We start from the raw sequence: 23,406 nt of genomic DNA on the forward strand, positions 1-23,406 counted from the left end.
ATGTGGACAGAGTTGGCAACGGGCTTTGGTGCAAGGATAGGTTCCTGGGTTAGTGGTTCTGTTCAGGAAGGCACAGAAAACTTTATTTTGCACACGTATTGGGGAGGAATGACGTGTGTATAGATCTGTATTTGGCACTGCCCCACAGAAGTTAAAAATACAACTTTGGCGAGCAGCCCCGGCTAACTGTAGCTCAGGTACCCTGCCCCTGAGGCTTCGCAGCCTGCTAACGGCTGCTCCTATGGCCTCGCTGCCCAGCTCTCACAGCTACGCCGTCTGCGGCCACCCCGCGGCCCCCCGGGCAGAGGCCGGGGCGGCGTTCGAACCCCCGGGGGGCCCCTACGCCTGCGCGCTCGTTGCGCGGAGTGCTGGGAGTTGTAGTCTCCCCGCCGCGCTGCATGCCGGGAGTTGGCCTCTAGCCTCCGGTGAGGATGAGGGCGGGCCCGAGCTGCTCCATTTTGTCCCCATTGGCGGGACGCCCAGGCCGCGCGCGGGCGGATCCCGGCGCTGCCCTGCCCCTGCCCGCCTAAGAAGCCGGGGTGGGGCTCGAGCGGGAGGCGGGGCCGTAGCCGAGCCCCGCCCCCACCCCCGAGTCCCGGCTTCTCCCCTCTGCCTGCCGCGGGGCGAGCGTCTCTCCCGGCGGCGAGGCCCCGTCTCCCCGCGGCAGCGGCTCCATGGTGCCTGCAGCAACAGGCAGGACGCGGAGGAGGCGCCCCCCGGGGGTCCCGCCCGCCCCAGCTCCGGGCGCCCCGCGGCCGCCGGCCTGACCGGCCCCAGCGCGGGGCGCGGCGGCGGGAGGATGGCGAGCCAGCTGGTGATCCTCAACGTGTACGACATGGTGAGTGCGGGCCGGCCGCGCCCCGCCCCGCCCCGGGCGGCGCCCCCAGCCCCGGGATCTCGCGGCTTCCAGCCAGCGCGGCGGGGCCGGAGCAGCGCCGCTCTGCGGTCGGGTCCCCACGTTAGCCCGGCCGGGCGGAGGCTGCTTCCCCGCTAGCAGGGCGCTGTGAAACGCGGGCAGCTGGGGTCGGCCCGCCACTTCGGCGGGGTTGCGCTGGTGTGGGGGGGGCTGAACTGTGGGAGGAAGGGGGGGCTCGCCGGGGCATCAACAGGTGGGAGAGAGTCGGGCGGGGGGCGAAAGGCTTCGCCGTTGGCTGAATGCAGGAGCCTTAGGAGAGAGGACACCGTCTGTTGGCAGTAACAGGGGCGACTTGTGCTCTTATCTGACACAAAACTTTGCCGTTCTAGTGTTGTATGGAAGAACATAGTGTTAATTTGGTAAATCAAGGAGTCTAAACCCCAAAAGACCAAAGGAGGGGAAATGATTAAAATGAAAAGGGTGGGGGGAAGAAACAAAAATGATCGGAGAAGGAAATTGGAAAATAGGAATGACTTCAGAGCACAGCAAACAAATCGGTATAATTCTGTGACTTTGAAATGATGAGGCTCTAATGAGTTTACTTCTGGATGGGGTGAGAGAGAACTTTCCACTAAAAACATCAGACTAGTTCCACATGAGGTGGAAGCTTCCTGAGGGCTTGTCTATACTACCGCGTGGGGTCGATCTAAGGTATGCAACTTCAGCTACATGAATAGCGTAGCTGAAGTCAATGTACTTAGATCTACTTACCGCAGTGAAGACACCACGGTAAGTCGACAGCTGACGCTCCCCCACCGACTTCCGCTTGCACTCCTCTTTCTGGTGGAGTATCAGAGTTGACAGGAGAGCACTCAGTGGTTGATTCATCGTGTCTATGCTAGTCGCAATGAATCAACCCCTGCTGGATAGATCACTGCCTGCTGATCTGGCGGGTAGTGTAGACAAGCCCTTACCCCTGATCTATACTAGGGAGGGTCGAGCTAAGATGTGCAACTTCAGCTACGCGAATAGCATAGCTCAACTCGACGTATTTTAGGGCGACTTAAACTGGCCGTGAGGATGGTGGCGAGTCGACCGCTGCCGCTCCCTCGTCAACTCCGCTTCCGCCTCTCGCAAGCTGTAGTTGACAGGGAGCGTGTTTGGGGATCGATTTTACCGCATCTACCAATCCGGCAGGTAGTGAAGACCTGCCCTTATAGTGAAAGCTGAGCTTTGTTATTTGAAAGCTTGCATCAAATTTAAATCCCTTTATATAGGGCTCTAACCAGGAGAAAACCACAGTTTTGTGGCTGCTGATTCACAGAAAGTCTTGATATTTGGGAAAACAATGAACATCTGAACGAACAGCGTCTTAAGAAGTGGGTTTTTAAACACGAAAGCTTATGCCTAAATAAATGTTAGTCTTTAAGGTGCCTCATTGTTTTTGTGTCTACAGACTAACACGCCTATCCCTCTTATACTTATTTGGGGGTGCTCTTAGTACACTGGATGTTTTTGGTTTGTTTGACCCAGGAGAGCAGGCCTGTCTTTCTTTACCAGACCAGTCTTTATTTGAGAATCAGTTGCCACGTCTTCTGCAGTATGCATTTGGGATCATTGGACTAGATAAGGCTTAATGTTCTAATTTCTAGGGTGACATAAACCTTGGAAGCTATCTGACTTTGGTTCCTCCTTTTGCCCTGCATCTCTTTTTTTATTTCTTTATTTAAAGAGAGGATTATTATTCTGTGGGCTTTCTTTTCTCTTAAAAGGGATGGATGCTGAATTGGTGAGCAGTTGGTTCTGGTTCCTGTAGACTCACCAGTTCTGAATTTTCTGGATTATTTGTAACAAAGTTTAGCATTATTTTTAAATTCTTTCCTTATTTTTCTTAGACTGTGTATGATGATGGAGCTACTGTTCTTCACTAAGTTGCTATTCATTAAAAGTTTAACAAAGTACTAAGAATAAATAAATTCACCTGTAAAGCTGTTTTTTCTAACGTAGGGACAGTAAATTGTTTCTTTACTCTGTTTTTGAAAGCTAAATTGAACATTCCTTTTCAATCTGTCATAATACACAGGATATGTGGGGTGGTTTGTTTTTTGTTTGTTTTTTTGCTATTTGTGAAGGATCAGAAGTCCATAATACTCTTTCAGTATCATATCCATTTATTTCTTTAGATCAGGAGTTCTTAAACTGTTTCATGGTGTGACCACAACTTAATAGAGATTGATTTATGAACCACTTCCATCCCCTTTGCAGCCCCATGGAGACCACTCTCCCCTTTCTTTTTGGAATTGTGTAACTTCCATTTGACATCTACAGCAGTTGCTAAGTTGCTTAATGCTTTATTGGAAGGTACTTCGATGCTATGGAATCAAATGGTATGAGAAACTATATAGAATAGGAGACATGGATAAGTAATATGAGAAAACGGAGTGTGTTTTATCTGGATTTAAGGCAGTTTCCAGCTAGAAATGAGAACCAGCACCAGCCAGCTTGCCACAGACCACACACAGCTTGAGAATCTCTGCATTATCCTATAATCTTCTGTATTGAAATAGCAGGCATAGTTAAATAAAACTAGCTGGCAAACATTTTGGATAGGCTTTTCCCTGACACTAACTGCTGTATTGGTTTAAAGTGCACTTGTGAATCATAGAATATCAGGGTTGGAAGGGACCTCATGAAATCATCTTGTCCAACCCGGAGCAATTTTTGCCCCAGTCTCTAAATGGCTCCCTCAAGGATTGAGCTCACAACCTTGGGTTTAGCAGGCCAATGCTCAAACCACTGAGCTATCCCTCCTTCCCTAAATTGTTTGATGCTCTAAGGATGAAGGTTCCTGATTGGGTTTTATTATTATTTGGCTGGCTGATCTTTTTTTTTTTTTTTAAATCTAGTACCCCTGTCAAAGTGGAAATGAAGTGTTGCTGTGAGAGGGGACAGGTTCAAATACTAGTATACAGTGGGGAACCATCCTGCACTTGTAAAGCTAAGGAACAAATTATGTAATGGGATTGATCTTTGTTGCCAATTTCTTTAGTGCCACTACTTGTCACAGGAACAGATTTGCTTGGCAACCACAGGATTCATGATTGCTTTCAATCCTAGTTCTCTGTACCTCCAGTGGGTGAAGAAATAGCAGGCCTTGCTTGTACCTTGCATTTTGGTCTTTGAGTTCAGGAGCAAGGAAAAGACCTCTAGATACCTACATTGTGAATCCTCCTATGATCCAGTGTAGCGACTAATTTGACTAAAATACACCCAGGCTCTTGATCTCTCTGGAGGGATTTTAAGCAGAACTGAAGATGCTTTGTTTTCTACCATGATGAGTCGCTGTGTTAGAGGTAAAGGTTGGTTGGCTTTAGGGTGACCAGATGTCCCGATTTTTGGGCCTTTTCCTTATATAGGCTCCTATTAGCCCCCCCCCTCCCCCCCCCGTCCCGATGTTTCACACTTGCTGTCTGGTCACCCTAGTTGGATATGAGTGGACATTTTGTGAATGCACGTTCCTAACAGAGAACCACACAGACATTTTATGGTTGGATTCCATGCTGCTGGTTTTGAAGAGGCCATTCTGTCATACACTAGCAAGCTTCGTAATTGCAATTCACCACAGTGGGGGAAAGCTAGGCTTTAACTCGGCCAGTTTAGCATTCATTAAGGGCAGTGAACCTTGTCTACACTGGACTTTTGAAACTTGTTGGCTAGAGTATGTGAACATTGCTCTCTCAAATCCTAGTCTAGACAAAACCATAGGGAGAAGCTCTCAGTAGCACTAAAGGGGTCCCTCCACCCCAATATTAACTCCTGTGCAGATCAAAGGAGATTAGGTCCCAGTTTTCAAGGATCTTGCAATCTAAAAAAAGACACAACATACTTAGTCATTGCACAGCCAGGCAATACTTTCACCTTATGATCGGACAGTCAAGTATATCTCTTTAACATACTCTTTTGAGTAATCTTTCATATGCTTATAACTTTCAGCTTTGTAACATGTTTCAGAGTAGCAGCTGTGTTAGTCTGTATTTGCAAAAAGCTTTGTAACAGAAGACCTAATTTTTTCTGCATATCTTTTATGTGCAAAACTATTCAAATGTTCAGATTATCCCCTGAAATCCTTTTTTAAAAAAAGACTCTGCAGCTGGCTACCGACAGAGTAGGCTGTCTTCTAACACCTGAAAGCCTGTGTGTAGAAGTAAACGGGTAGTCTCACGTATAGGAGTGTGTTTTGAGATGGCTAGAAAAGTGCACATGTGGTTCCAACAATCCCTTCATCCTGGTTTATAGTAGCCCTCTGTTATTTATTGAACTTTTGCATCACCTGTGCCTTTCCTTATTTGGTGTAGGCATGTATCCCCTGTTCTGATAGGCAAGGGGAACTTTCTCAGTTCCTTTAGAAGCCAGACTGGATAATGATGACCAGACGTAGGCCATGTCTCTATACTATGAGCTAGGGGCGTGATTTCCCCCTCCTTGTATAAGCATACTCGTGCTAGCTTTCATGCAAGTATAAATACCAGAGTACCTGTGGTAGCATGGGAAGCAGCAGCAGAGGCATGGCTGAACCATACTGAGTACATAACCTCTGATTTCAAGCTTCTTTTTTATGCTGTGTTTTAGGGGAATTGACTTCAATTCAGTCAAGATCTGCTTTCCTAGCTTCTTGAACTGAGAATGTTCCTTAGAGATCTATAAAGTATTTTAAGTATACCTTCTTAAGCCTAGTTTACTAAGGGACATCTGAATCCCTCTTAAACGTATTTGGAAGTTTCAAACAATGGCTTAAATTAAAGCCTCCATATTGGTACTCTTGTGATTGTATCTAGAAAGACTAGCAAGATTAAGGCTAAGCACATTCATTTAGGGTAACAGGTGAAGGAAGAGCCTTCCATTTTGCTGTGTAAAATAGCTATCCTCAGGTGGTCCAGCAAATGCTGCTAATGGACTAATAGAAAATGCTGTTTTGGTGCTATGGTTTCTGGACATCCCTTAGAGACTTGTAAGGTCTTATTTGGGAAGATGCCTTAAGAAGGAAATTCCAAGAACCGGAGGCCAACAATCCTCTGCCACCTGGCTGATGTAGAAGAGGAATCAACCTCATAATCTGCGTTGGTGTAACTAAGAGCCACGTTTTCGGCCTGGCCTTGATTGCATGTGGAAAAAAATGGAGGCCCAGTTATTATGCAAAGAAATGGAGCCCAGTATCTGAAAATCTGGCAAAACGAACACAAAATATCAGGTACTTTAAATTCTCCTTTTAAATGTGTCTCGGTGTTATATGATGCTCTGTGCAGTTCTGAACTCTTTCACCCTTGTATGCAACACAGTTGAACTAGTTAAGTATTTTTAAGGTTAACTCGCCTAGAGTGAAAGAAAACAGCTTTTATTCTGAATATATTACTGACACCACTTTTTGTCCTATTATCCCAAACATATACTTATTACAGCTCTCTCCATCAGCAGCACTTCAGTAACACAGCCAGAGGTTAGGAGTCTATTACAGGAGTGGGTAGGTGAGGCTCTGTGGCCTGCAATGTGCAGGAGGTCAGACTAGATGATCAGGATGGTCCCTTCTGACCTTGAGGTCTGAGTTTTCCTACATTCATGGGGTGAATTCTTCATATTGCTGCTGTTCATCCCTCACAGTTCATTTCTGTAATTAGGCATTAGCTCTGACCAGAGCTTGGTTTCTCCTATGGTTCCTGGCACAAAGCCCATCATTCTTTTGTCACAAGTTGGTATTCCCATAGCATCTTTTGGAAGTAGAGGAAGCTGGATGTATACCCCTCTCCTCAATTTCTTCTCAAATGGGATGAGGCACATCAGTTATCCCATTTTCCTAATTTTCCTTTATACACTTGTTGCCCTCCCAGCTACCGCAGAACCTTTTGGCCCAATGTTCCTTTCCTTGATAAAGGGACATAACACAGAAAATTACTTTCCTGCTATTTTAAGCTAGTCTGATCCAAGTTGGGGAATGTTTCACTCTTATAGTTGCATATACATTCACTAAAACATTCATTAAATATACAGCATATTCTCAAACCAGTGCTAGCCCAATATGCCTCAGCAGCTAAGTATTTCAGTGACCCAGTGTTCTCCATTGTGCAATACAGAATATCAAATAATACTGTGGGTCCATTAATGGAATAAGTTTCTTCAATATATGGGATGACCTTTCTGGTTGTAAAAGCTACTCTTCAGCAACATTACAATTCAGGATAGCTAATCACCAGGTGCTGATGTTGAAATAAGACTACCTGAATTATGAGAAGTTTAATGGTTTTGTTGACCTTTTGCAACAGGAACAATGAGAACAGTTTAGCACTATAAGTGAAGGTCAATTCTTAGTAATGAGATCATCTTCCTGGCTTCAGCTGTCAGGTTTTCCATGTGGAGTACAACTGAACGTGGAAGATTTATGTTTTGAGGTCCACAAGCTTTTCACAGATGACTTGCTTTGTACCTTAAAGAATGCTAGGGTAACATGTAGATCTTTAGAGAAAATAAGAGAGAATTTATCAGGTCTCAACCAGTGCAAAGATCACATCCTGCTCAATTTCCTGCCTTCTGTAGACCACTGGAACCCACTGGCTCAGAAGTGGAGATTCTCTTTTTTTAAAAAAAGAGAATGCAAGGACCTCAACTGTAGCATCCAAATGCCAATTCTGATGTTCAGAGTCCACCCAACAACCAGTTTCTCAGCTGCATGACAGTACCCCTTCATCCACAATTTGGGCACCACCTCTCTCTATTCCATTGAGCATGGGAGGCTATAACATTAGACAAATGAGAACTGAGGCTATCATTGGGTTATATTATCCAGTTTGCCTCCATCCTGCCCCCCACTTCCCTGTCTCTCTTCAGGGACCCCCTTGTAATCATTTCCTGATGCAGGAAATCTCATTGCTCCTAAGTCCAGGAACCACAGAATCACTTACTTCAATGCAAGGGAAAAGGGCTCTATTCAGCATATTTTCTGATACTCAAGATAAACAAAAGGTTGGAGGCCAATTGAACAAGCATGTCAGACAGCTGAACTTCAGGAAGGTATCGTTAGCAGCTGTAATGATTATATACTTGTAATTTGATCACAGTCCTTGCCAGTAGCAGGTCTTATCCCTCAGCCTGTCTTCTGCACCAAGGGTGTTCTCAACTCATAACAGTTGTAGATGCGTATCTATGTCATGTAGGAATGAGTCTTTCCTACCTTGATGATTGGCTCCTCAAAGATTGGTCTCATCAAGAGGTGTGGCTGGCAGTTCAAACAACAACTTCACTGTTTCGAAGTGTAGATCTACAAATCTCAAGAAATCAATCTGGATCCCCTACACTGCAAATACTCTTCATAGGAGTGTTTCTTGGTTCAGTAACGGGCAGAGCTTAGCTCAGTGATCTCCCACCTCTGTGCAGCCAGTGGCCTGGGCTCCCTAATGCCATGCCATGCTGGAGCCTCCACATTTATTTGACAAACTTGCAGAATTTTAAAATTCTGCATGCAGTATTTTAATTTTTTTGGCACAGAATGCATGCCCTCAGGAGTGATCTTAACCGTTTCTGCAATTGTAATGAAAATGTAAACTTTTGGGAGTCTTTAGCTTATTGTTTGTGTCCAAAGTAACATTGTCTTTTTTTTTTTTTGCCAGTTAAGACTTAAATGATTAAATCTACAGTTCTAGTGTTGATGGAAGCTATGAAGAAAGTAGCTACACCAATGTAACTATAGTGTTGTTTTGTGATGCAATATCTATAATTTTTCCCTTATCCCAGTGGCAACTTCAGGTAATGTGCATCTAACAGAAGAATTCTTAATAGAGCTGTTGGAACAAAAATATTGAATATTAACCCTGCTAAGTTGATGTAAATCAGCATTGGTGTTTTAGAATACAATATTCCTTTTTTACTGTGACAAAATACACTTCCCTGAATGTGAAAATGAATCAGGTTCACATAATGGAAGTGAGGAATTATATTTATTGGATTGTTTTGGGATTCTAGAATTTACAAGGACACTGACCAGTCTTTGTCCATTTTTCACCCCATATTTTAGGTACTTTGAAAGGATTGTACACAAGTTATTTAACACAGGCTGCCAACAGCTTTACAGTATTTTGCAATCCCCCACATCTCATTTACTCTCCTTTGTGGGAGTTAAAAGGAATCTTGTTCAGGCAGAAAATGTGACCAAGCTTTCAATGGCAGGTACAGATAAGTAGTAATTATGCATAATTACTATTTCTGGGGAAAACTAATTCTATCTTGCTGGAAGTCTTTAATGGAGATGTAAGAATTTCAGTAAGACTGGAGGTAAGGTAATTGAATTACAACGTGCTTTGTGCAGTTTTTGTAAAACTCACAATTGTGCAATTAATCACGATTGCTCAATAATTGTTCAGAGCACTCAACGTATTTATAAAGTTTAAGGTACTATAACTGTGCTAAGTGAGATCTATCCAATTGATAGGATGCTTGACAGACAAAAAGTATCTAGGATGCGGACGTAACAAGGTCATACTGCCTACCCGTTTTGCAGGGGCTGGTACTGAAGCCTTGCAATCTGATTCTATTTTTGTCTTCCGCTGCCTTATACTAGAATATGGATGAAAGTCGTTCTGTGTGATGGTTTTCGTTATGCTTGCAATTTAAATCGCAGCTTATGGTTGTATCTCAAAAAATAACTGTAAAGTCACCCTCTTGAACACTAGAGGTGCTGGTTTGTTTGATCATATTGGTTTTATTTTGCTATGGTTTTTCATTAGTTTTTACTCCTGTTACCTGTGTAGAGAACAGCTATGAGAGAATGAGATGAATTCTGTTCTGGCCTGGACACCAGAAATGTTAAGTGAACTGTGTTTGCAAAATCTTACTTTGCTACTGATAGTTGAACCTGCTTGACACAGATCTCATAGCAAGTTTTACAGGGTTGACCATTTCAAAAAAAATTTACTTGTACACAAATATGGTTGCTTACTGCTGTGGCTTTTGGTGAGTGCAACATTTCAGCTGTGGCCAGAAGTGCCGTTTGTGTTTAATTTTATCCTGCCCTGAGCCAAAAAAAAAGTGCAGATATCACTATAAATTACAGTTGAGACCAGTTTGTTTTGACTGTAGAAACCAGCACAATCCTACTTTTGCTAATGCTTTTCCTTAACAAGAAATATGAAATCAAGACCATGCTAATACATGCCAGTTTGTATAAAAACTTTAACTGCTTCTAGCACATTCCATGTGAGAGGTTTTATCTATGTGCAACACAGTGATAAGATAACAGGTTTCAGAGTAGCAGCCGTGTTAGTCTGTATTTGCAAAAAAGAAAAGGAGTACTTCTGGCACCTTAGAGACTAACAAATTTATTTGAGCATAGGCTTTCGTGAGCTACAGCTCACTTCATCGGATGCAGTGGCAAGAGAAATTATTTAGATCTTGAAATTTTGATTGCTCACAAATGTCATTTTTAAAGTAGAACTTAATGGAATTAGTCAAATCCATGGCTGTGAATTTTAATAGTGTGTTCTGTAGTTGACTTTCTAAAGAATGATTACATAGATTCACTGAATGTTCAGCTCTTGTGCTTTGGTAGGCAGGACAGATGATTCAGATCAATTTTGTACCCAAATATAAATTATTTGTACTGGAAACTCATTTGAACTTTTTTTCTTTTTTCAGTATTGGATGAATGAATACACCTCCTCCCTTGGAATTGGAGTATTCCATTCAGGAATAGAGGTATATGGCAGAGGTATGTACATTCAGGAAACTTTAAATTTACTCTTCATTCTAGGTAAACACTTCGTATCCAAAACCATCTTTCATGTATGCCACCAATGACGCAGAAGTATTGTCTGGTTCCCATATCTTGTTTTTCATATTTTTGTTCTCTCCCTGCAACAAACCTTGAACACCAGTCACCTGGCTATCCACTCACATGCTTCTGTGTAGCTGTGCAACTGTTAAAAAATAAGGAGCCAACTAATTATAGTGGTATTAATTTGGATTTAGAACTCTTAATTGTGATTAATGTTAATACAGTCCTATCATGTGTTTTGCTTCCTGAATAAGATAACAATTTTCCAGTATGATAGGCCATGAACAGACTAGGACAATAGATTGTAATTTTAAAAGTGTTAACTAATATGTTAACAAACATGGTTTTTTAAACAGGACTCTCATTTATTGTAGACAAAGCACTTCTTATTTCAAAATGTCATATGATCATGGGTAACCATAAGATAAGGGTGTGTTGTGAGTTTAGGGGAGAGGACAGGAACATGAGGTTACAGTTTAGTCTCCCTCAGAGCATAACATAGTCTTTTGTGTTGTGTACTGTGTAGCATTTTCTTTATTCTACAGAGACAAAAGGAAGTTTCTTGTGAAAGATAATGGAGTTTCACTTAGTGTGCTATGTAATATTTTCCTTTTTAACTCTGTGTTTATGCCAGCAGATATGAAGCACAGACTTTAGATCTGGGTACTTTATCTTGTTTTTCTTCTAGTTAAAGAAAAGAAATTTTAAATGTAATATTAAAGTAAAGAATTTAAATCCGTAAATCAAGAGATTCAAACACCAAGCTTGGTACGGTAATGCTAACTGACAAATTACATTTGCTTTGTATCTTGTATAGTAAGGCATAAGTAATTTGAGATGCCAGTCCTCCAAATATTTATGCATATGCTTGAAGTTAAATATATTTTCAGGTGTTGGTGAGATTAGGATGTAAATATTATACATGCCAGGATCATAGAATACACTGTGCAAATTTAATGTGAACATATTTGAATTTTGATTCTTTCTCTTAGTTAAAATTGGTAATCTTAACTATTCATTAATAGATCTCTACATTTATTTCTCTTGTAAGCACGATGTTTGATTTTTCAGTTTAAGATTTTTATGAAGAAATTGACCTTCACTTACTGGTCATTCAGTAATCTGTGCTACACATCTGATTATTATTTATTTGTGCAGGCTGTATTAAATTCTGAATTTCTCTTTTTTTTTTTTTTTTTTTTTTTTCAGAATTTGCTTATGGTGGTCATCCTTATCCTTTTTCTGGAATATTTGAAATTTCTCCCGGAAATGCTGCTGAACTAGGAGAAACATTTAAATTTAAGTAAGGAAGGTGTTTTTGTTTTGACTAAAAAAGTGTAACGACTAAAACTCCGCTTTATTGCATTAATTCCTGAGGTTTTTGTCAGAGGTCTAATTGGATCACCCAGGGTGGATAGTATTTCTCTGCAAGGGGGTCATGAAAGGACGCTGGGGGGAGTTGTGAGGCATTGAAATCTTAAGCAAAGAATCTCTTACCTGTGCCCCCCATTGTTCAAGATTAAGTATTCTTTAATCCTCTCAAAATACCCATTATATAAATGTATTGTTAAATATTGTACTTGCGTAGTAAATATAAGATGTTATGAAATCCTTTTCCTTTGAATAAGGTGTAGCCAACTGTCATAGTAGTTTCTTCAGCACTCAATCTTTTAAATCAAGATTGAATGCTTTTCTAAAAGAGATGCTCTAGGACTTCTTTTGGGGAAGTTTTATGGCCTGTGTTATATAGATGGTCAGACTAGATGATCAGTGGTCCTTTCTGGCCTTGGAATCTGAAACATTGAGAGGCTTCCCACCTCTTGTCTCTATTCCCACAGTACTGTTAAGTCACAGGTTTCAGAGTAGCAGCCGTGTTAGTCTGTATTCTCAAAAAGAAAAGGAGTACTTGTGGCACCTTAGAGACTAACAAATTTATTAGAGCATAAGCTTTATGAAGTGAGCTGTAGCTCACGAAAGCTTATGCTCTAATAAATTTGTTAGTCTCTAAGGTTCCACAAGTACTCCTTTTTCTTTTTGAGTACTGTTAAGGTTTCCTTGGCACTACCTCCAGCAGCTGGCTCTCATCTGCTGCTCACTTGCTGTGTGCTAGCTGCCTTTCAAAAGATCTGGGAAACAGAAATTGTATTCCACTCCAAAAAGAGCGGAGTCTCAAAGACTATAGTTCTGCTTAGCTTAATGAGAGGACTGATATTGGAGAAGGGAGACAGTCCTGTATGTAGGACTTTAAGAGTAGGGCATGGGAGGAAGAACGTAAAAGAGAATAGAAGGGTAACCACACACAACTTGGGTGCACTACCACATCACCCACAGAGCAGTGGGAGAACAGTAGTTTGTCTTGTGTCTTAAGTTTGGAAGCATTGTCACCCTATTATCTCTTCTTGTTTTTAGAGAAGCTGTAGTTCTAGGCAGTACTGACTTCATGGAAGATGACATAGAAAAAATTGTAGAAGAGCTTGGAAAAGAATTTAAAGGAAATGCCTATCACTTAATGCACAAAAACTGTAATCATTTTTCTTCAGCTTTATCAGAGGTAAACAAACATGGGCTTTGTACCTTTCCGCAAAACTGCTTTTTGAATGGTTGGACAGCATCGCTATTTTCTACCTGTCGTGTAGATTGTGTATACCTTTTATGTGCCATTTTATTTTTCTAACATTTTTAGGTAAATATTTCCCTTGTTTCAGGCATAATGATTATGCTTATGTCCAAAATCCAAGACTTTAGTGCCAACAGAGGTCAGTAAATTAACTTTATTTGAATGCTACCAATGTACTTATCTCATTATGAAAATAAGACCCAGTCACTACCCCAAAGAGACTACATTCCCAAGTCAGATACATAGTACAGTGGTTGTTAGTATAGGTTTGAAATGGCTTAGGAGTCTTGAGGTCATTGCTGAAAATAGGATGGATGACTTTTATATTAAATGAATTGAATGAATTTCAAACATGGAACTCTTATGTTTGAAAAGACATCAAGCTTATCAGAAATGTGCTGGTGTGTTTCATATTAGAAATGAAATAACAAAATTTATTTTTTTTTTTATTTTATTTATTTGAAGTTCCCCAAAATCACCTTAAATCTAATGCCGTCTCCTCAGCCACTTTATAGGTCAGAAACTCCACTTTTATCCTCTATGAACCAGATCCTCCCCTCACCCTAAACAGGTGCTATGTGAGTATAAATCCACTTACTTTAATGGAGATACTCCTGATTTTCACTGGACAGAGATAAAGATCAGAGTTAACACTGTTTATGGAATCTTGCCTAAAAATTACTTGTTTCCATCACTTAGTTTTTTGTGCAACCTTCTACTGAGGCTTGCATTTCAATGCTTAATTATTTTTCTGCTGATCAAAGCACTCCAAAAGAGGAATAATTTCCTATACAAACCCTCTTGGAACTTATTACTTTTTTAAAAAAGGAAACTTAATAAAATCTGCAATAAAAGTGTTCCAGTTTCAAAATGCAACTGGGAAGTCAAATGTCAGTTATTGGTGTACATGCAATCTTAACTATGTCTGCTTGTGCATGTATGGAGTGCAATCCTGGCTTCCATGAAGTCAATAGGTGTTTTTCCATTGAGTTCAGTGGGACAAAGATTTCATCCATAGTCTTTTTAATTACGTGATCACATAACTTGTGCTGCACCCCATACAGTGTGCAGTGAATAAGACAAAGGTATGTAATGAAAAGCAGGATTTAATTAAGACAAACGCTGTTCAGTTGTAATAGTGCAAATCAAGGAAGAACTCCTGACAGAAACTAACTTTTATTCCAAATTTTCACTGGAGTAAGTGAAACCAGAATTGGACATGGTGATTGAGATAGAGCTCCTCCCATTATATAGTGAGGATAAAAATTTAGTATAGTTAATTTTATATTAAAAATGCTTATATTTACTGAACCTTCATAAGGAAAATAACATCTGTTGACAGTAATTGTGTGCAGTGCAGTTCTCGTCTTCTGTTTTGATAAACTTAAACATTGCACATACGAATCATTTACTGGGCAGCATTTAGCTTATTCACTGAATGAGACAATGGTCCTCTGTATGATCCTGTCACTGAAAGCTATCATAATAAATATATGCAGCTGGGCAAAGTTAAGTTTTTTAAGTATACAAATATAGCTTTGATGTTTTCTGTCTCTTGTGAGCTTTCTTTTGTGACATTAATTGGTGGCTTTAGTTTCTTTTAGTTTTATAGAAAAATCTATATGAATAGTGAGCTTTTTTTATCTTCTGCCTTACTTCTGAGGAATTCTCTACAGATATAAAACTTACACTAAACTCTGATATCATTACAGTGCTTTTTGTGTGAGATTTCTGAAGAGATGATTGGGTATTTTTGCCAGTTTAGACAGATTCAGCTCTTAAATGAGAAGCATAATTCTTGTTCGAAGTGACATGGGCGTCTACAGCATCCACAGGAATGTTCTTCTTGATCTGCCTACTAAAACAACTTCCTTGCTTTTGTGTGTGTGTGTGTGTGTGTGTGACTGACTGACTGACTCATTAATGTTTTTGATGTAATCCTTTAGGATGCTGTAGTTGGGACTTGAAGGAGTTCATTTTTTCTAGACAATAATCTGTCTACTTTAGTCCGTTAGTGATCTCACTATAAGGCAAACCCTAATCCCCTCTTTCTTTTAGATTCTATGTGGGAAAGAGATTCCACGTTGGGTGAATCGCCTCGCCTATTTCAGCTCTTGTATACCATTTCTCCAAAGCTGCCTACCGAAGGAATGGCTTACTCCTGCAGCCCTTCAATCTAGTGTCAGCCAGGAACTACAGGAGGAGCTGGAGGAAGCCGAGGATGCAGCAACAGCTTCCCTGTCAAACTCTGCATCGGGATCTAGAACTGGGCGCCACACCAAACTATAAATCTCTCTCCAAAGTAACATATAGTTCTAAACACTTCAGTTGAATATCTCCAGCAATTGACTTCATTACTCAAAATTAGAGAGCTGACTTTAACATTCCTTTTGTATGAAAAATGGCTCTCTCCACCTCCAAGACCCAGTTATTTCAGCTCAGGATTATATATGTAGTGAAAAGAATCACTGGGAGAAAGGGGAAGACATTTGTGTGAAGTCACTCTTTTTTTTTTTCTTCCCTGTTTCACCTGTTCTATGAACTTGGATTTACATAACGGATCTTGTATAAAACAACTGAAATTATTTGTTTACAGTATTGTGTACTGCTGTTTACAAGTCCTGTATGGACTCCTGTCACCATGAAAGAAGAGAAACTCTGAGCTCAGTTCATTCCTGGTGTAACTCAAAAGGGCAGTGGAGTCACACCAGTGATAAATTTTGCCCAGTGTCTTTATGAATTAGGAAGGTAAACTTTCTCCACTTCTGACAGTTGCCAGAGATAAATATAGCAGAAATGGCTAAGTACTGTGTATATGAACAGGGTACTGTACATTTAGAGTGGTTGATATAAAAAGGTAGATTGGCTTAGTGTGTAACAAACTGTTACTAGAAGTATGATCTCCACATTAACTAAAGTGTGGAGTTTTGCACATATGAAGGGAGAGTTTGTGTAACTACAATCTGCATTGTTTACACATCTGATCCATAGCATCATATTTCAATCATATAGTCATTACGTTTCTTATTTCTAAAAGGTGCCCCATATTCCTCTTTGTTTTAAATTCTGTTTGAGTAGAGATGTAGAATCATTTTGAGTATCACCTGTTCAAACTGTCACACATCAGGTCACACTGTCCGGTTTATTTAATTTAAAACTTGGAACAATAGGATTAAGAACGCTAGTACTTTGAATTGGTTTGTATGCTTCATGTAACATTGGACAGTGTAATGCATAACACATGGATGGGTTGGGAATGGCCATACTTCCCCTACTCATGATTGCTTCATTTGAGTTCTGTAACCATTCCTAACTCATGAAAACAAAATATGAATTATTCCCTGCTAGATACTCATACTTCCATACACACATAAGGAGAAGTTGATTTTATTCGTTATCTCCATCTGTGGCATTAACTTTCTTGTCATACGCATTGAAGATTACATCCACCTACGCATACACACAGCAGAACTCCACTAATCTGCATGTGTTATTACTCACATCTCAAGTTGGCAGATGTAATACTTAATAATTTTAGAAAATGACAGACACTTGCTGGTAGATCATGGATTATAATTAAAGCTAAATTATAATTAGTGATTGGCATATGTTATGGAATGCCTTATTCTTTTTATTGTTCACTTACTGCATTTTGAACGTTAATTAGAAACTTGCAGTGGTTCCCCCAGTCATTAGTATAAATCAGCGAGGTTCTACACTGTATATAGAAATACAGTAGCAAAAGATGGGAGTGAGACTATTTTTTATTAGATTTGCTGCCTTAAGGAACTTTCAGTAAACTACCAAAAAAAAAAAAAAAAAAAACCAAAACTGAACACCATTTATAAACGTATCAGTTCACACAGACCTGCGTTAAACAACTTTTATAAATGTTTCAGGGTGTCACTAGATTTGCTAAATGAGCTTATATTAGAGTAAGGACTTGTTGCAATAAGCTAAATGAAAATGCTGACTTTATTTTTGTTAATAGCTGAATCTGCAGGTGCTGGGACGGAACCATACTTTAGGTTACAAATATAAACTTTAGGCAAGTAGTGCCACTTAACCTTTCAAAAGTACAGATTAGGCTACATCATTCTATTTTATAACTTCCAGGAGGACCCAGTCCAATACCTGTTGAAGGCAATAGAATTGCTGCTATTGGCTTCAGCAGGAGTTCGATTAGGCCCTATGGAAAAACAATTTGCAAACTTGAATTGGATTCCTGTTTGAGGTAATTATGTGTTAATACCATCAAAAGAGAGGCCAGATAAAATAGCTTGTAAAAAAATTGATGTGTTCAGTTCTGCATGCAATTTACAGAACTCGCACATGGCTATTTCTAGAGAAAATGAGGCACCATAATCTCATTTAAAAGTAGTGTTTTGTTACATATTTTACTATCTCTCTCAGTAACAAGTGGTGGTTTGAGGCAGCTGACAAATCTACTGTGACAGCAATATCCCTGAGTGACTAGTCAGAGTATGATTGTTTAGACTTCAGAAGACAAACTGATTTTCCATGTTGATTTATTTTCATGTTTAAGTCTGAACTGAGGTCAGTGTTACTTTTTCTAGTGAAAGTGAATCGTGTGGTTTCTAGTCAATTAAGGATAATTTAAGTAAATAAAACACTAGACAGTTAAGACAATAGGAAATTGGTGGTTTCTGCCTCAGATCTAGAGTTGAGGTGGTAATCTCTTGGCAAAGCAGGTTCTTGTTTTCAGCTCAGGGTTGAGGCCATTGGTTGGGGCTTTGTTTGTTTTTTCCAGATCTAGCATGTACTGTAGCTTTTCCTAGGTTTTGAAAGAAACACAACTGGTTTTCATTGCTACCTAATTTTTATGTACCAACATCAGATTTTTAGGCTTCTAATATACCCACAGCACTGCCACAAATCTCTCTACTTTCATAAAGTGACAACTGCAGCATGTACAATGCAAGAAACAAAGTACAGATACACAGCACAGTTTTTATTGGAGTAAAACTTAATATTTTTTTATAAAGCAGACTGGTTGGAAAGTTTGTTACAAAAATGCTTATGTTGGTTGTACAGATGAAGATATCGTCATGTGTTCGACTGTTCGTTTATTTCAAGCCATCCATTCACTTGTTACATCCTGTGGAAGAAAATTGACATCTGAACCCTGAAGTCTATTCCGTATTGCATCTTAAAGTGATGGTACTGTTATCTCTGATCATGTACTCTAAACTCAGTTTCCACTTGATGCCTAAAAAAACACCCTGCCAACGGTTGCTCTCATTCGTTAGCAATAGTGCAAGTTACCTTTCACCAGCATTACTGCCAAGCAGGGAATTACACTTTTAGTCAACTAGTGATCACACTGTGTACTAGGAATTGAACACTCCAAAAGGCTTCGAGAATGCTGGACACCTGGAGTCTTTCCATCATAAAACGGGTAGAAAAATAATTCATTGCATCAGGGTTCTAATTGGTTTACTTTCTGGCTTTCTAATTTTCTGTAAGATAGTACTTTTGATACATACTGTATCTTTAGTCACTTATTTAAGATGCCATTTTTTCAGTGAGCCAAAAATATCCAATGTATTGTCAGTGCACAACAAAAACGTCAAAATGATTTGATAAAAATGCAGTTGGTTTTCTTTTAAAACTTGCAGTGCAACTCTAATCACAGTTATGTGAAAAATTTCGCTCTTGGAAAGTAGTTACAAGTTGTTGAATCTTCAGACTGATTTTTTGTAAACTTGAATTCAAGTTTACTGTAATTCATAGTGTTTGTATAAAATACTCAGAGATTAGACTTTTGTTACCTTGACATGTCAAGAAGCTGTCTATCATGTTAAACTTAGTCTTCAGTTTATTAAAATACTTTTATAAAAATTACTGTTTATCATATTCTTACCATTTTCCAAATATTTTTGGTTGAGATTTTGTCTGATCAATACTGCAATATTAGCTCATCACTTTCCGACAACTTGCAGGAGAAGAATATTTTACTCAATGGGTAAGGACCACCACTTTTTTTTTGGTTATACAGGCCCTGATATTCTAGGCTACTTATGATTTAGTACAGTAGGTGCATTTAAAGTTCATTCCAGTTGGAGCGATTACTAGTTAGAAATAACTTCTGAAGCTGTAATATAGCAAACTGAAATGAACTTAAATGTGCCCACTGTATCAATGTTGCTTCTATGCAACCACAAGTAGGCAGGTTTTTTTTTTTTTTTAAAAAGTGCAGTAATATTACTGTGGCTATCTGTAGGATTTCCTCTAAGGATAGAAAATACAGCAAATACCACAATAAAGCCAATAGACAGAGTAATGGTTCTGTGACAATGGGAATTTTCTGTTATATTTGAGTCCTATGTATGCAATCTTGCCTATTGAGGGGATAAGATGTGGCTGTTGGAAGGAGTCAGGGCTCCCACCTGGAGTGTGACCAAGGAGGCTAGACCAAGAGAAGACTGCTTGAACAATGGGGTTCACCTCAGCTTGGCTAACCAGAATGGTCCATACTTTAACCTTCAGTTGTCTATGCCAGTAGTCCCCAAACTTTTCATGGTAGTTACCCTGTCTGCATGCCCCCTCCCCCCCAGGAGTAGAGCCATGGTTCCGGAGGCGGGGCACAGACAGGGGTAAGGGGGCTGAGGCCACAGCTGGGGGCAGACCATGGGCTGGAGCTGGGAAAGGAGCTGAGGGGTGGGGCCAGTGGCTGGGAGCCAAGGCAGGACCAGAGCAGAGCAGGGCTGGGTAATGCTCCCTCCCTGCTTCCCAGGGGGGCTGGCCCAGGCTTTTCTGTGTCCCCTGAATGTTCCTCTGTGCCCCCCTAGGGGGCATGCACCACAGTTTAGGGACCACTAGTCTGTGCTAACTGTACTAACTTCCTATGCTGTGTTCCAATTGACTAATAAACCCAACTGTTTTGACAACAGAGTGTCACTGCAATTGCTTTGTGAAGTGCATTAATCCCTGGAGCGTGTACAAGTCTATCTCAGCTGGACTCTGAACAGAGCTCACAATGTGAAATAGGAATGCTGACAGCCTGGAGGTCCACTCTTAGGAGGAGGTGAATCTGCATGGCTTACAGGGGAGGAAGAGGTGAGACCCTTAGAGTCTGGCACACTGAAGGGATTCCTCCTATAGACTTCCAAAGCTAGGGTTCTACTGATTCTATAGATCAGTGACAGGTTCCCAATCTAAATGTACAGCAGTCATAATTCCTTCAGTACTGAAGTCATAAAAGCCAAATGAAAATGTCCCATAAGTTTTAACTGGTGGAACTTTAGAGGTCGTGGTAATTAAATGTGAAATCTGTTCAAAATCTTTGTATGTATTGCCTAAGAGGAGAATGCAGTTAAGTTTCTGAGAATCAGAAATGTAATATGTGGCTCCACATATTAAAGGTCCGTTTATGAGTACTGGGATGTGGCACTGTCTCTTGATATGTGGAGTTTTGTGAAGATCTCTACTTTGAAAAGGGATGTAATGTATTGTGACAAAGTTCCTCCTCCATCTTGGTGGGTCCTCTCCTTTTTGGGGGGATTTGCTCGCCTCAGAGGTTCACAGCAGCCCTCAGTTTGGCCATTTCTGCTAGAGGTTCAAACCTGCCATTCACTCAGCTAACCTCATCACTGGCCGGCATGGGGGAAACAGACAACAATCTCTGTCCCACCTAGTGGGTCAGGAACAAGCCAGATCCCTTTCCAAATTAGACCTTCCCTTCTGGTGTTTCTCACAGACCAGGTCAACTCCTCCTGTGTCAGATACAGAGTTGGGGGGATGGGGAGGAACCCAGACCCACCCTCTACACTGGGTTCCAGCCCCGGGCTCTGTGGATCACAGCTATCTACAACGTCTCCTGGAACAGCTGTGCGACAGCTACAACTCCCTGGGCTACTTCCCCATGGCCTCCCCCCACCACCTTTATCCTCACCACAGGATTTTCCTCCTGAAGCCTGATCACGCTTGTACTCCCCAGTCCTCCAGCAGCGCATCTTCTCACTCCCTGCTCCTCGTGTGCCCTCCACTAACTGATGGGTCCTGATTTAAACTAGGTGTCCTGATTATCCTGCCTGCCATAATTGATTCTATTAAGTTCTTAATTGGCTCTAGGTGTCTAATTAGCTTGCCTGTTAATTGGTTCTAGCAGGTTCCTGATTGCTCTAGGGCAGCCCCTGCTCTGGTCACTTGGGAAACAGAAAACTCTTCATCCAGTGGCCAGTATTTTTGCCTTCTACCAGACTTCTGTACCCCACCGGTCTGGGTCTGTTACAGTATATAAATGTAATACAGGCCATACTTGGTCAGACCAATGGTCCATCTATCCCAGTTTCCTGTCTTTCGGCAGTGGCAAGTTCCAGATGCTTCAGCAGGAATGAACAGATCAGGGCAGTTTTAGGGTGATCCTTCCTGCCGTTCTGTTGCAACTTCCAGCAGTTGGATTTAGAGCCACCCCAAACATGGGGTTGCATCCCTGACCATCTTGGCTAATAGGTTCATGGAGGATAGGTCCATCAATGGCTATCTAATTTTTTTTAACCCGATTATTCTTTTAGCCTTCACTACAACCCTTGGTAATGAGTTTCACAGGTTGACTGTGCATTGTGTGAAGTACTTCCTTATGTTTGGTTTTTAAACCTACTGCTTATTAATTATTAATTTAACCCCGGGTTCTTGTTAGTGATATTGACCCTTCACATTTCTCCACACCATTCATGATTTGATAGACTGCTATCCTGTCCCCTCCCTCACTCCTTACTTGCCTCTTTTCTAACCTGAACAGTCAGTCTGTTTAATCTCTCCTCATATGGAAGCTGTTCCATTTCCCTAATCATTTTTGTTGGCCTTCTCTGTACCTTTTCCAATTCAAATATATATAATTTTGAGATGGTGTTACCAGGGTGGATTTGATTTAAATCACTAGTCAGGAAGACTCTATTTAATCATGGATTTTTACATAAAAGTGCATTCTTGTAGGTTGTTATAAGCTTAATACATATTTTTCACAACTCAGAGATAGATGTAGGTTTCATTTTTAGAAGGTACACACTATACATTTTAAAAATTATTTATTTTGAAAACTTTTCAGATTAGTTTTACAGGTCTATCAGAAGATAAATGATTGTTTTGGTTTTTTCATTTACCAAAGGTAACTGAAGCAGATAGTTCACCTCCCAATGACTTCATAAATATCTCTAATTTAGCAGGTTAATCATTAATATTTGCAGGATTTTCTTGCCATACTGTATTCAGAGGAGAACATCACCAAACAGACATTTTTACCTAATGTTGTTTTAGTTAAATATTCTGGATTTTTTTTTCTTCAACAGCAAACATATTTTAACAAAACATGGATCAAAGCATGAATTTTTGAATTCAAGTTTTTTAAAATCAGGTATGTTTTTGTTAATTGTTTTTAACTAAAATAGTTAAATATTTTTTAAAAAAAAACAAAAATTAAATTTTCTCATGTGGACCTGGCTGACAGTCACTTAAAATATTGACTTCTGCAGCTAACTCAATCGTCTTCACCTTCATTTTCCTGTTTCTTCATAATCTGGAGAAGAAAATCAACCTGCTTTTTCAGGTCCCAAATGATTTCTCAATTTGGAATGAATTAGTCCAAAGGAAGAAAAATATTCTTTTTACACCAGCAGAAGAAGCTACTGCTGTTAAAAGTGAGATTATCACTTCAACAGTCTTTGAATCCAAGTGCTTAAGTGACTTCCACCAGTTCACTGATGTGACTTTCTTTAAAACATCATCAGCAAACATCTATTTCTTGAATGGTTCACCCTTAGCTCTGAAGTTTATTATAGTTGGCATTATGAAGAGATGATGGCTATGACATGGACATCCAGCAATCTCCTCTTCTTCAGCAGTTAAGATTTGACCCTGATACCAAGTACTGAGAATATTTGCAAGAAAATGAGCCGGAGGTAGTGCTTGTCCCATTTTGTTTTTTTTTAATGCTTATAATTTAACTCTGTCATTGCATATTTCTCTTTTTAAGATCTCACTCAGTTCCTTCCAAATTTGAACAGCGTCGGCAATAAAACAGCTATTTCCCTGCATTTTGTTCAAGGCTACAGAAATAGGCTTCAGGATATTCAGCATGTGTTCAACATTTCTCTTAAG

At 40.3% G+C, this 23,406-nt stretch overlaps 1 protein-coding gene across 1 annotated transcript; it reads left to right on the plus strand.

Moving 5' to 3' along the window:
* The first annotated feature begins 385 nt into the window (after positions 1-385).
* Positions 386-17,112, plus strand: DESI2 (desumoylating isopeptidase 2). Its single transcript, XM_038397073.2, has 5 exons — positions 386-838; positions 10,532-10,604; positions 11,880-11,973; positions 13,080-13,221; positions 15,346-17,112. Exons 1-5 carry the CDS (start codon positions 800-802, stop codon positions 15,574-15,576), a joined length of 579 nt encoding a protein of 192 aa, XP_038253001.1. The 5' UTR covers positions 386-799; the 3' UTR covers positions 15,577-17,112.
* Positions 17,113-23,406: the final 6,294 nt, after the last annotated feature.

The sequence above is a fragment of the Dermochelys coriacea genome, chromosome 3, assembly GCF_009764565.3.
Source record: "Dermochelys coriacea isolate rDerCor1 chromosome 3, rDerCor1.pri.v4, whole genome shotgun sequence".
NCBI lineage: Eukaryota > Metazoa > Chordata > Testudines > Dermochelyidae > Dermochelys > Dermochelys coriacea.

Coding starts and splice junctions, on each gene's coding strand:
- DESI2 (XM_038397073.2), top strand. CDS start 800: ATGGCGAGCCAGCTGGTGATCCTCAACGTGTACGACATG. Junction 11,974..13,079: donor GGAGAAACATTTAAATTTAA/GTAAGGAAGGTG, acceptor TCTTGTTTTTAG/AGAAGCTGTAGTTCTAGGCA. Junction 13,222..15,345: donor TTTCTTCAGCTTTATCAGAG/GTAAACAAACAT, acceptor TCTTTCTTTTAG/ATTCTATGTGGGAAAGAGAT.